The sequence below is a fragment of the Aphelocoma coerulescens genome, unplaced genomic scaffold (assembly GCF_041296385.1).
Source record: "Aphelocoma coerulescens isolate FSJ_1873_10779 unplaced genomic scaffold, UR_Acoe_1.0 HiC_scaffold_39, whole genome shotgun sequence".
In the NCBI taxonomy this organism is placed as follows: domain Eukaryota; kingdom Metazoa; phylum Chordata; class Aves; order Passeriformes; family Corvidae; genus Aphelocoma; species Aphelocoma coerulescens.
In genome coordinates, this window is record NW_027183733.1 from 488,914 (window position 1) to 502,512 (window position 13,599).

At 54.7% G+C, this 13,599-nt stretch overlaps 1 protein-coding gene across 1 annotated transcript in view; it reads left to right on the forward strand.

Moving 5' to 3' along the window:
- The window catches only part of LOC138101677 (centrosome-associated protein CEP250-like), a 93,946-nt gene that overhangs the window by 77,534 nt on the left and 2,813 nt on the right, over positions 1–13,599 (forward strand). Inside the window, exons 23-31 of the mRNA XM_068999451.1 lie at positions 2,222–2,288; positions 2,888–3,042; positions 3,975–4,316; positions 6,294–6,487; positions 7,783–7,873; positions 10,220–10,348; positions 10,805–11,085; positions 12,284–12,443; positions 13,022–13,265. Of these exons, the coding sequence (XP_068855552.1) occupies positions 2,222–2,288; positions 2,888–3,042; positions 3,975–4,316; positions 6,294–6,487; positions 7,783–7,873; positions 10,220–10,348; positions 10,805–11,085; positions 12,284–12,443; positions 13,022–13,265 (1,663 nt within the window). The remainder of the gene's footprint in view (positions 1–2,221; positions 2,289–2,887; positions 3,043–3,974; positions 4,317–6,293; positions 6,488–7,782; positions 7,874–10,219; positions 10,349–10,804; positions 11,086–12,283; positions 12,444–13,021; positions 13,266–13,599) is intronic.

A 13,599-nucleotide genomic window follows, 5' to 3' on the forward strand; every position in this document is an offset into this window, starting at 1 on the left:
TGTCTCTTCCATGTTGACCAAACCTTTCCCCCTTGGAGCCTGGGTAGTCAGAAGAAAACTCTTCCTCTCCCCTAATCTCTTCATGGCAAGACTTTGTTAGGTCTATATTCACATTCCCATCTCAAGAAGAAGGTAGGACATGTAGGCAGGAACTCCCCATTCTTTCATGAATAAAAGCAGAGTGGGCACATGCTGGGCTGTGACTGCAGGGGGAACAAACAAACAGCCACGTTGTTTAGACAAACCTCATCAGACAGAGCAGTTTTCCCCGAGGTGGTGCGAGTCCTAAGAGTTCCTAAAATGTGATACCGTGTAGTAATGAGTTGCATGCTTCCCTTTTAGGCTGCTTCTGTCTCTGGAGGAAAAGAACCTGTGCCTCAGAACACTGGAAGAAAAGAACCAGGCACTGAACAATCAGGTGTCTCAATTTCGTTCTGCTCTTCGCGAGGCCGAGCAGCTCTGTGCAAACCGCACAGGACAAGTGCTGAAGCTCAACGCCCAGGTAATCTGTGCCCTGGCGTCCTCTTCTCCAGGGACACACATCATCACCTTTGGCTTGGAGGCCCCAACTGCTTTCTCCTCCCAGCAGCATCCACTGCTGCCGTGTTCTGCCCCGGGGTGCTGCTGCACCCACAGGCCAAGGCTGGATCTGGTGTCTGCTGCCGATGTTTTCCTCCGTTCTCTCTCGGGTCCCAGCAGGAAATGTGGGAGGAGAAGCAGCAGCAGACTCCTTTGGAGCTCCTCCATCCCTCTGTTAGCAGTGTTGTCCCAGATGGAGTTGGTGCCTGTGCTGGGCACCGAGCAATGTGGGCACACAGACGTGGCTATGGCAGGCTGGGGAGGGCACTTCCAGCGCAGCCAGTTCAGCCGGTGTTCAGAGCTGCAGCCTCAAGGATGCCCATTGGCTCCCTTTCCCTATTTTCAGGACACTTGTTTCCATTGGAATCCTTGGCTCTGTGCCTTCTGTTTTGGGCATGTTTTTTTGCCTGAAGTCATTTCTCCTTTGTTGCTTGCTCTACTGCCTGCTCTGCTGCCTCAGGAGCAGCCCTGTCCCTGAGGCTCTGTGCATCCATCTTCCAGATGCGGGCCCTGCAGAAGGCAGTGCTGGAGATGGAGGCTACCCAGGCAACTCGAGAGAAGCAGCTGCTGCAGGAGCTGGAGGAGTCCCGAGCAGGAGAACGGAGCTTGAGGGACTCTGTGCAGGTGCTGGAGGCTGAGGTGTCTGAGCTGCGTAGGAAGCTCCAGAGCTCTGAGAACAGAGCAGAGGCCTTGGCCACAAAGTGTCAGCAGGCCAGTGGTGCTCACCAGGAAACTCAATCCCAGCTGGACAAACTGCTCCTGGTTCTCCACCACGTGATCAGGGATAGCAGAGACTTGGTCACCTGGAGCTCAGGCAAGTGTGGGAGGCTGGGAGAGCAGGTGGAGCGAGGGGGTGGTTCCTGGTCATCCTGGTATGACACACTCACCCTGTCAGTTCAGGCTGACTCAGGCCTTGGGAAGTCTTGTCTCCCTGCAGAGACACAAGTCCATGTTTGTTTGTAGAGAAGTGATTAGAGTCAGAAGGGAGAAGGGCCCAAGTCCTGTCAAGCCACAGGGCCCATGCAGTTGTCTTTGGGGCAGTGCTGACATTAGTGGTCATCAAAATAACGTCAGCCTGTGACACACATCCTGCTGCAAGGCGAGCTCTAGGACAATGACAAAGGCACCTCCTCCTAGGTAGAAAGAGGCCTTGTTTGTTGGAGACTGTTGGATTAAATCTTGAAAGAGAATGTCTTCTCTTTTCAGAAAAGGGTCATGTCTTGGGCCTAAGTGCTTCTCAGGATGGGGATGTCCCCGCAGAGCTCACAGTGGACAGAGTGTCAGCAGCTCTGCAAGACCTGCAGCAGCACCTGGAGCATTCCCAGAAAGATCTGGTAATATGCACCCAGAAATCCTGTCCTGCTGCTGGGCTGCTGGACAAGCAGAGTGCCAAGGCCAGGATGGGTAGAAGTTCTTGTAGGGGGGTTGTCTCACTAGCATGGGGAGGAAGGAGGATCACGATCACATCTACCAGTACGGTCCAGCTGCCCTCTCCCACCTGGGCTATTTCTGCTTTAGTGTTTGTAGCCCTTTGTCTCCTGCCAGCAGTGGCACTGACAGGTGATTCTGTTCCTCTTGCCTCTTCCAGAATGATGCAAGGAAGAAGATACAGGCCTTGGAGCTGGAGCTGGGCATGGGGCAGGCTGAGAGGGACAATCTCAGAGCCAGCAATCAGGAGCTGCTGAAACAGTTGGAAGAAATTCAAGCAGGTACAGCTTCACCTCTCCCACCCGCTGCCCCATCCTGTCCCAGCAGGGATCTCTGATGCCACACAGAGGAAAAGGGCAGTGCCCAGAGATGGCAGAGGGGAAGAACAACCAGCAGGAGATTTCTCCATCCAGTGCCAGTGAAAGCTTTTTCTCGAGGAAGATGCCGTGGCTGGCAGTGCCATCTGGCTGTGCTATGGCTGATCCCGTGCACAGGTGGTGCCTTTCAGGTGCTGTGTCTGTGCTGAGGAGCTGTAGCTGGATGCCTCAGCTCGATTCCCCCCAACTCCAGGCCCTGCCAGAGCCCCCAGGCTATTGGCCTCTCTGGAGCAGGGCTGCACAGGCATCCCCGCTCCTTTGTCTCTCTTGGACTGCTCACTCTGCACAAGCCCAAGAGGAAAGACACTTTCCTATTCCTCTGAACCTTGCCCCTTGGAGTCCTGCTTTTTTCTCCTTCATTTCTGTCAGCTTTGGAAGCCCTTGCGGCCTTAGGGGCTGGCAAACACAGGCAGGCCAAGAAGACAGTGCTGTTGTCCCTGCAGGATGCACATCAGTTTGCCTTTGCTTTGCTGTTCTCATTCTCCTTCTCCTTCCTGCTGCAGCGATGTGGAGGGCAGAACACCAGAAGACCTCTCGAGAAACTGCCCTGGAGAAAGAGGCCATTGCCCTGAAGGAAGAGGGTGTGACTCTTTGTCAGGAGGTGGCATCTCTGCAGAGGAAACTGGAGAGCCTGGAGAAGGAAAGGAAGGATGTGCTGGTGAGAACGGCAGATGCCATGAAGGGCCATTTCCTAGCTATGTTTGGCCCTTGTGTTAATAGTTCTAAGGAGCACCTCTTTCCAGCTGAGCTTTTCAAACTGCATTCTTCTGAATAAGGAGGAAAAGATGTCGTAGTCATGTCAAAGCCAGTTAGTGCTGAGGCTGCTGGTTTTCCTCCATGCTGGAGTTTTGTGCCCTCTAGTTCTCAATGTCCACACTGTCTCTATGGACATTGCATGGTCTGGGCAATTCCTCGTGTCCAAACCCACGTCCAGATTTCAAATACCTGGACCTGGAACGAGAGGTGAGAAGGCCAAGTTTGCTGTTAATAGAAAGGTGTTTGGCCTTGGCCATCAGAGAGCAGCCAGTGGGGAGAAAAGAGAGAAAAGCAAAGTGCTGATGCAGATAAGGACGTGTGCCTGCAAGGGGAGAACTCGTCCTGAGTGGCAGCAGAGAATGACAGACTGATGTGGCCATTGCTGCTCCAAGAGAGGGCAGTGGGGCTCTCGGGGATGGTGCCATGGAAACTCTACACAGGAGAGCTCAAAAACCACTCCTGTCACCCCAGCTGCAGGGAATGAAATGTTGGGGGTGTCTGCTCTTCCCTTTCTCCCTGCTGGAGAGCACATCCTCATGGCACCGCCTAAATCCTGCTTAGCGTGGACTTGGAATCCTGGCTGCAGTTCTGGCAGCTGCTCCCCAAAGGAACACTCGAGTGGAGCTGCAAGAGGTCGGGGAAGGGCAGAAAGGGAGCTGGGATGGGCTGAGTGAGCTGGGAAAGACTCAGCGTCAAGGGCGGTCCCAGCAAAGGTCTGAGGCATCCCGAGAGGCAGAGAGAGAGGGGCAGCCTTTGCCTGCCTGTGGCAGGAGTCCCGATCTGGTATGAAAAGCAAACTGAGAGAGGGAATGAGTGACCTCCCTGTTTTGGCAGCATGAACGGGAATTGTACGAGGAGCAGATGAGGGATCTGAAAAAGAAGAATGAAATGAAAACACCGGAGATGCGAAGTGTCAAGGAAAACACCCAACAACTGGAAGTGGAGAGGGAAGCCAAGCAGGAACAGTTGGAGCATGGGGCTGCTGCTTTGAAGGAATGGCAAGAGACCGCTCAAGTCCTGAGTGTTGCACTGACCAAGAGTGAAATTTCCAAAGGGGCTCTGAAGAAAGACCTGGACATCTTGAAGGAAAGGCTTTGTCTCCAGGTAGGCACTGGCACTGATCTTCAGTCCACTGCAACGTCTCTCAAAGATTCCAATGAAGTTTCCCATGAAGAGGTGGGATTCTAAATCCCTGTCAGTCTAGGCCTGCTTGGGCAAAGCAGCCCGGGCTGCAGCAGGCAGCCTTGTGTGTCTGCCTGGCTCCAGCCAGAGACCATTGGCTGCCAGATTGTTTGCTGGCATGCCTGGAATGACTGAGGCAGCTCTGGAGCTGCTGTTCAAATCAGCTCCAGGCCAAAAGCTGGGCATGGGGAATTGCTTCTCCCGTGCCCAGGCAAGGGGAGGCAACATGTGTGGGTTGGATTTGGTGTGGAAAGGAATGGAGCAGGTGAGCAGAGTGATGGACTGAAGTGAGCAGAGTTCTGTAGCGAGGGCTGAAGAGCAGCTGCACTGCTGGAGCTTCGAGGATGCTTCCCGAGATGGAGATTTCTGAGGGACAGCTCTTGTGGTGTTTGAAATAAGGGAATCATCTCCTCTCTGAATACCCAGCAGGCTGTTGGAGCAGAGGGCAAGCGGCTGTCTGAGCACTCCAGGAGGGGTGTGGAATGTGTGCGGGACCAGGTTGCAGCAGCAGCAGCAGACAAGCCAGAGAAGCGTGAGCTCAGGAGAACTTTTGAGGTAAAGTGGGCTTTCACTGCCTCTGCAGAGCCTCAGGCTCCTCTGGATCATGACTCGTGTGCCCAGGCAGTGCTTTGGAGTCCTCTGCTTGTTTCCTTGCCTCTCCCTGTCCCTGCTGTGGGCACACCACTTTGTTTGTTCTCTCTGTTGTGGCAGCCCATGGCTTTCACAAAGGCACCTTCACTCCGCTGCCTCCCTCCCTGGCCCCGTGTCCCCGGACACACACTGGCCTCTCCTGCACAGCCCCCAGCGAGAGCTCTTTGCCCCCAGTGCTGTCTGGTGCAATTGAGGGTCTGTGAGCAGAGATCTCCTTGCCTTGATGTCCAGAGGTCCTTTTGCCCCATGTTTGCTGACAGGTTTCTGTGACCCTTTCTCCCATCCAACCTGCAGGTGGAACCTGAAGGGAGGAGTGTCCAGAGAATCTTTGGGAATGTTTACCTCTCGGATACCATTAGAGTGGATGCTCCCCCGTCTTCCCAGCACAGCAGGTCGACTTCTGGACAGGTGAGAACATCATCTTCCTTGGTGGGAGGAACACAACCCTTGGCAAGGCACATGTCCCTCAGAAAGCAGAGTAGCAGCTGTGAGCTGAGCTGTTTTCCCCAAGCCAGGCAAGCCCTGAGCGCTGCTCCCAGGGCTGGCAGCTCCTCTGCTCCAGAGCAGACAGAGGGCACCGTGCTGGAGCTGCTGTGGCTGCACCCGCTGCAGAGCCAGCAGGAGGTGGGAGCAGCTGGCTCTCTGCTGCCAGCCAGCCCAGCAGCCACAAGCCCGTGGTGTCAGGAAAGAAGAGTTGGAGGAGTTTCGTGGCCTCAGCAGTGCTTGAAGGCTCATTCTCCCCGTGGGCTTCGTTGCCCACATTGTGCTCTGCTCCCATGTGGAATGCTCTGAAGTTTGGGAGAAGGAGAGTTTGCTCCCTGTCCCTGGGCTGGCTGTGCAGGAGCTTGCTGTTCAGATCAGCTCCAGGCCAAAAGCCGGGCATGGGGATCTGCTTCTCCCTTGCCCAGGCAAGGGGAGGCAACACGTGGGGGTGAGCAGTGATGGACTGAAGTGAGCAGAGTTCTGTAGCGAGGGCTGAACAGCAGCTGCACTGCTGGTGCTTAGAGTCAAGTGTATTGGCAGTTGTGGAAGATGCAGTATTTTTGGGTGACAACACAGAATTTGGGGCAGGGATGTTTGTTGGGAAGGAGCAATCTGGTGCCAGGCAAGCCAGCAGGGCCTGACACAGCACTTCCAAGGTAACAGTGCCAGAGGCTTTTGGCAGCCCAGGGTATCGGAGCTGCAGAGGGCAGATGCTGTGAAACTTTGAGCCCAGAGCATGGGAGCTCCCTGTCCTCTGGCTGCCTGCGAGGTGGCACTGGCTGGCTCTGCACAGGGCTCCTGAGGAAGGGCTCGAGCTGTACCTTGTCCTGCTTCCAGGTTTCCCAGGAGCAAGAGTCATTGAGCAGGGCTCTGGAGCAGCTGCACCAGGAGCCCTCTGGCCAAGGGCACGCACTGGCCCAGGTGTGCAGAGAGAAGGAGCTGCTGGGCCGGGAGAAGGCTGCCCTTGAGGGCCGACTGGCAGCCATGGAGCGTCACCAACAAGACCTTTCCAAGCAGCTGGCAGAGACCAGGTAAAGGCAGGGAGGAGACCCTTTCCGGATGCTTTTACCTTGCATGGACAGAAAATGGAAGTCTCAAGAAAAAGAAATATGCCACAATGTGAAGGTTATTTTTCTGACATCTAAAGCCAGCAAAGCTGTTGTGAGCCTTGGGCTCCTGTTTGTGCCGCCAAGCACACTCGTGTGGGAAGTCAAAAGCAAGCCACCCGGCCCTGAATTGAGTAGTACTTAAACCATGCAGCTGTTGAGTGAAACCTCAAGTTTCTCTTGGGTTTAGTTCCTTGTGCTGGGCATTGAACATCCCTCTTTCCTTCCTAAGTAGCTTGACACAATCCTGATCTTCAGAACTGAAGCTTCATCTTCAGAACTCCAGGCTCTGACCTTGGGATGTTGGCAGTAGCATGCTGCCATTCAGGGGGAAGCCAGAGGCTCCTGCTGAAAATGCTGAGGGCCTTCTGCTTCCAAGCACACTCTTGAGAAGTGTGAGGCAGGACCTAGAGCTGCTTAGAGAGCAGCAGGGAAACCTCTTTGGAATTGTTGACAGCCCCTGGGGATTCTTGCTGTGTTGATGGGCACCCACCTGTCAAACCTGCCAAGGTCCTTTTGGATGGTCCCTCTCACTCTCCAAAGAAGGACAAGACTTGGGCTACTGCCTGCTTAGCTGGCAACACTAAAAGAAAGGTGGCAAGTCTATTCCTTGACCGTGCAGGAGCTTAAACTGCAGTCTCTGCATTCAGGTAGTTGTTGTTCAGACAACATGGTGTTCTGAATTTTTACAAGTGCTGCCATGACCATGAGATTTTACTGTATCATGCAAAGTAGTTCTGAAGTCTCTTAAATACAGAGTGTCTGGAAAATTATGTACCTTTATGTCCATGATGAAGAGAGTTAACAAGTCAGGAGTGAGCCAGGACGAGAGTCTGTTCTGTCCCCCTGCAGAGCAGCTTGGAAGTGCTGATGAGAGAAGGGCTGTGAGCAGAGGCTGGGCTTTTGCTCCTTGGCCCAGCCTGTGTGGGCACAGCTAGCCAGGGTCATAGGTCAGGAAGAGCAGCTGAAGGTTCGGCTGTTGAGGTCACGTTGGGCTGGGCTGTCTGTGCTGTGCCAGGCCATAAGGAAGGCCTGGGCACTCCCTCAGAGGGCCCTGCTTTGCTACTGAAATGGCACAAATGGGCCTTCTCTGTACAAGTTTCCATGCGACCCGTTTTGCATTCTCAGGCCTGGGCATCTTGAGCCACGTTGTCCTGGAATAACTGCCCGGGAGTGTCAGGAGCGAGCAGCTCATGTCTCTCCGTATTTGCAACCTGTAGGTCAGCGAAGGAGAACCTGGAATCCAGCCTGTTTGCTGCTCAGCAGCAGATATCCCAGCTGGAGATCACCAGCAACCATCTGGAGGCTCAAGTGCTCACAGTCACACAGGCCAAGGAGGCGCTACAAGGTGAGAACCTCGTGTGCTTTGTTTGTGGTGCCGCCCCACCTAGAGAAGCTGCTGTAAAGCCTCCTCTGTCTGCAGGGCTTCTGAGGAGCGGTGGCGCTGGAGGCAGGGCCCTCCTACGCTGACACTGAAAGGGCCTGAGTCAGTAAAGGCAGTAAAGACTCTGAATCTTGCTGTTGGTCGTGTTTGCAGGAGAAGTGAAGTGCCTCCAACGTGAGCTGGAAGCAGAGAGAGCTCTCAGGAAGCAGGAGCAGGAAGACACAGCACAACAGCTCTTGCAGGTAGAGCAGCAGTGTCACAAAAGCCTCAGGCTTCAGGGAACTGCTCAGCAGGTGGAAATAAACAAGCTCCTGCAAGACCTGGTAGGTGACAATACGCTTCTGAATTGTCCAAGCTGGCCCTGGGGGCTGGTTTAGCACCAGCAGAGCCTGAGGGTGTGAAAGGGCAGCAGTCCTCTGCCAGAGGCCTCCCGCTGCTGGGCCGGGCAGGAGAGGCGGCGGCTCGGACTTGGAGGCGCGTGAAGACCCACAGGATGGTGCTGGGCCAGTAAATGCAGCCACGGCTTCCGTGAGGGCGTAAGGCGAGTTCCAGAGCAGCTTGGGCAGTGCCCACCCAAAGCGTGGCGGCCCAGGGCAGGATCTTCCCCGAGTCCCACCTGCCACGGAGCAGATGCCAGCGTGGAGCAGATGCCAACAGTGCTGCTGGCTGCAGGCGTGGGAACTCGGTTCCTGTCTTGCTGTGCTCCCACGGTGGACAGAGGGATTAGCTTTGGGCTGGAAGCAAATGGAACAGGCCCCGGTCCTTCAGTCCTTGTGACTGGGGCATCAGGGTGCCAGAAGGTGACACCTCCTTTTCTGAATGGTTGGACTCAATGCTTGTGCAGGTCTTTCCCAACAGAAATGATTCCATGGTTCTGGGATCCTTGCACCTGCTGAGCCTCCTTTTAAATTCCCTGACAGGACACGGTTTCTGGAGAGCAGAGAGCCAGTGCTGTTGTCTTTTCAGGTTGGGGTTTGTGGGAGGGATGAAGCTTCACGTTTTTCAGCGAGGAGCTTGCCTGGGGACTTCAACTTGAAGATTTTTCCTCCCCTCCTCAGGCAATTGAGCGGGAAAGGTACCATGCAGACATACAGGAGATGCTGCAGCAATGGGGAAAAGAGAAGGCAGAGAGAGAGCAGGAGCACCAGAAGGTGCTGTTTGAGATGAGGCAGAAAGTTGCCACCCTGCAGGCTCAAAGACAAGAGGAACAAACTAGATTTGAAAATGCCAAGCGAGAGGTAATGATTGTGCAAGGAGAATTGGTGTGATTTTTTGCAAGGCTGGAGCTGTGGGAGATGGCAGGCTATGGGGCTGTGTGGAGCATGCCCTCCATGTCTTCTACATTGAATTTGGGGAGGTGAAAGGTGAAGAGGGCTATCTTTGGGCCCAGGAATGAGCCCTCTCACAGGAAGCCCGGCAGAAACATCAGCTTTCCGTTGGGATTTTTGTGCTGCTCTTGTGCTCTGTTTTCCTAAGACTTACCTTGGAGGATCTTCACTGTTCTCTTAAGGGTCCTCTTTTGGTGTGTACTGGTCGGTGTCCATAGCCAAACTGAGTTTGTAGGACTTTTCTTTTGTGGGCACAGGGAGGGCGCAGCGGGAACGCTGACAAGAGACAAATCTTTTTAAAGACTCGCCTGGAGTATTTCTGAACAGCAACCCAGAGATGTCTCCTGGGCTGTGTTCTAAGTCACTCTCTGGGAAGCTGTGTCCCCCCCAGGGCAGACAGTGGCCCAGGGGAACAGCAGCCGAGTGCTCTGAGAGCGCGTGAGCCCATCAGTCTTTGCCTCTTGCCACACAGAGTTTGCAGGGGAAGTGTCAAGCCCTCTGCTCTTTCCTTCTGTGCAGGTCCTGCTGGAAAAGCAGAAGGAGAAGAATTCTTTATCAGAGACACTGCTCCAAACTCGGGGACAGCTAAGCCAAGCCTGCCAGCAGGTGCAGCAGCTCAGGCAGGAGGTGAAAGAGCAGCAAGAGAAGGGGCAGGTAAGTCTGAGCAGGCAGGGAACAGAGTGCAGGGCAGTGGCAAGGGCACAAAAGGCAGGTGCTGGGAGTCAGGAGGCAAGGGCTGCTTCAGGCCCTGGCAGCACAGAGCCTGGCAAACTCCAGAGCTCAGGCCCAGGAAGCAAGGCTTACAATGGAAGCAGAGCTGGGTAGAGAAGCCAAAAGAAGTCGCTGAAGGAATGGGATTTTGAGAGAGCAAGTGGGAAAAGCTGAGCCTGAGGGCAGGTCGCAGGAAGTTGCTCTGCATTTTGTTGCCAGACCATCCAGGCAAAGCTGCAAGCTGAGCTGCAGAAAGCTCGGAGGGGAATCCAGGCAGCGCAGAAGAGGCACGAGGAAGAACTACGAGGCATCAAAGAGGAAATGAATCTCCTCCTTGAGCAGAGGGAGGCTCTACAAAAGCAGGTGAGTGAAAGAGCAGTGGCACCGCAGCATCCAGCAGGGGGTCTGTGCCCTTCTTGCTTTTCCATGGCAGAGCAGCAGCTGCTGGGGTGGTCCCTGGGGCTGCCTCGTGCTCTGGGCTCCTTGGCAGCTGCTCTGAAGGACCCTCGGTGCTCTGCTGAATCTCAGCTGCTGCCCTGGACAGCTGGGCTAGTCCTCTGGGCTGTTGGCCAGCAACCATCAGCACGGATTCCTGCTGGCCTCTTCTTGCTGGCCTTGGTGTGGGAGGTGCTTTTTCAGGTGCCCTTGGTGGGCCACGTAGAGATTGAAACAAGTTGTCCGTATGCATTGTGAATCTGGTGCTCTGAGGACAGGGAGAAATGGAAAGTTGGCCTTTGCCTTTTCTCACAGCCTCTGCTGTGGCTGACAGTGACAGGCTGTGGCTGTAGCCTCTGACTGCTTTGTTCTGTTTGACTGGAGGTGGGAGAGTTGACATCTCAGCTGGCAGCCTCCAGAGAGTCCCAGGCAACGATTGTTCAGAGAGCCCGGCAAGATGTGAGGGAGGCCCAGAAGCAGTCAAGGCAGAAGCTGTTGCAGGTTGAGCAGCTCCAGAAGATGCTGGAGGAGGCAGAACATCAGAACAAGGAGCTGCAAGTGCACCTGAAGAACTTGGAGATGGAAAGGAGTCAATGGGAAGAAGTGGCACGCCAAAATTCGGGACTTTGGGCTTCCTTGAACACCCTAGAGAAGGAAAAAGCCAGGTAAATGAAAGCCTGTGGGACTCTGCCTTGTGGGAATGGATTCCCTCTTTGCCATCTTTGCACTGGCCAGGGGCTCTGGCAGCATTTCCTATGTGGCAGAGTTCTGAACTCTCCGTGCAGACGCGTCTGGTTGTCTGGATGTTGTGTTTCATTTTCTTTTCTTTCAAGCCTTCAGTTAGAGTTTTTCTGAAGACAAAGGCTTTTGGAGTAGCTCTTTCCCTCTAGGGGTGTGTTCTGTTGTGAGGTGGGTGTGCTAACACTGCCCAAGCTGCAGTGTAAGGAGCTGGACACATCCAGCAGCTCCGCCTTGGGTCCTGTAACTTGAAGCCTTTGGGATCTGGAGCAGCCTGGCATGCTGATGCCTTTGCTTGGCAGAACCATCTCAAGGCCCTGATTGCTGACCTAGGCCAGATTCCCCTCAAAGGCACCCAAGAACCAAGAATGTCTCTGTTGCATCGTTCCTCAGAAAATGCCCCCAGGTGCCTGGGGGGGCTCAAGCAGGGTCCCTGCCAGCCTCCAGAGTCACAGGCAATACTGACTGTGCAAAGAATGCAAGAGACAAGACCAAGGTTAGCGGGGCCCCTCCAGCTGACCAAGTCCTGCCGGTCTTCAGTGCCACTGGATTCTTCTTTTGAGAAGAAGACAAAGAAAGGGCAGGGCCCTCTTGCTTGCCTGCAGGTTTCTGCATCTTCCATCAGGTTGTGCTCCAAGGCTCTGTTGCCCCTTCTGCTATCGGCCTTTGTTTCTCCAGCTGGAAGTAGGATGGGTGCTGGTAAATCTTAGGGAACTTCCCCGAGATCCTCTGGCTGTAGGGTGCTGCTCCTCCTACCTGGACATACAAGATGGGGCAAGGAAATGTCTCTTCCATGTTGACCAAACCTTTCCCCCTTGGAGCCTGGGTAGTCAGAAGAAAACTCTTCCTCTCCCCTAATCTCTTCATGGCAAGACTTTGTTAGGTCTATATTCACATTCCCATCTCAAGAAGAAGGTAGGACATGTAGGCAGGAACTCCCCATTCTTTCATGAATAAAAGCAGAGTGGGCACATGCTGGGCTGTGACTGCAGGGGGAACAAACAAACAGCCACGTTGTTTAGACAAACCTCATCAGACAGAGCAGTTTTCCCCGAGGTGGTGCGAGTCCTAAGAGTTCCTAAAATGTGATACCGTGTAGTAATGAGTTGCATGCTTCCCTTTTAGGCTGCTTCTGTCTCTGGAGGAAAAGAACCTGTGCCTCAGAACACTGGAAGAAAAGAACCAGGCACTGAACAATCAGGTGTCTCAATTTCGTTCTGCTCTTCGCGAGGCCGAGCAGCTCTGTGCAAACCGCACAGGACAAGTGCTGAAGCTCAACACCCAGGTAATCTGTGCCCTGGCGTCCTCTTCTCCAGGGACACACATCATCACCTTTGGCTTGGAGGCCCCAACTGCTTTCTCCTCCCAGCAGCATCCACTGCTGCCGTGTTCTGCCCCGGGGTGCTGCTGCACCCACAGGCCAAGGCTGGATCTGGTGTCTGCTGCCGATGTTTTCCTCCGTTCTCTCCCGGGTCCCAGCAGGAAATGTGGGAGGAGAAGCAGCAGCAGACTCCTTTGGAGCTTCTCCATCCCTCTGTTAGCAGTGTTGTCCCAGATGGAGTTGGTGCCTGTGCTGGGCACCGAGCAATGTGGGCACACAGACGTGGCTATGGCAGGCTGGGGAGGGCACTTCCAGCGCAGCCAGTTCAGCCGGTGTTCAGAGCTGCAGCCTCAAGGATGCCCATTGGCTCCCTTTCCCTATTTTCAGGACACTTGTTTCCACTGGAATCCTTGGCTCTGTGCCTTCTGTTTTGGGCATGTTTTTTTGCCTGAAATCATTTCTCCTTTGTTGCTTGCTCTACTGCCTGCTCTGCTGCCTCAGGAGCAGCCCTGTCCCTGAGGCTCTGTGCATCCATCTTCCAGATGCCGGCCGAGCTGGAAGCAGTGATCGAGAAGGCGGCTCCCCAGCCTACTCAGGAGAAGCAGGAGCTGGAAACTGAGGGGTCTGAGCTGCATGTGAGGCTCCAGAGCTCTGAGGAAAGAGCAGAGGCCATGGCCACGCAGTGTAAGACTTTGGAGCTGGAGCTGAGGGAGGTGCAGGCTCAGATAGACCATCTGAAGGCTCGCAACCAGGAGCTGCAGCAGGAGTTGGAGGAAAGTGAGCAAGGTAGAGCTTCTCCTCTCGCACCCACTGCCCCATCCCGTCTTGCCAGCAGGGCTCTCTGATCCCATGCAGAGGAAAAGTGCCCAGAGATGGCAGAGGGGAAGAACAACCAGCAGGAGATTTCTCCATCCAGTGCCAGTGAAAGCTTTTTCTCGAGGAAGATGCCGTGGCTGGCAGTGCCATCTGGCTGTGCTATGGCTGATCCCGTGCACAGGTGGTGCCTTTCAGGTGCTGTGTCTGTGCTGAGGAGCTGTAGCTGGATGCCTCAGCTCGATTCCCCCCAACTCCAGGCCCTGCCAGAGCCCCCAGGCTATTGGCCTCTCTGGAGCAGGGCTGC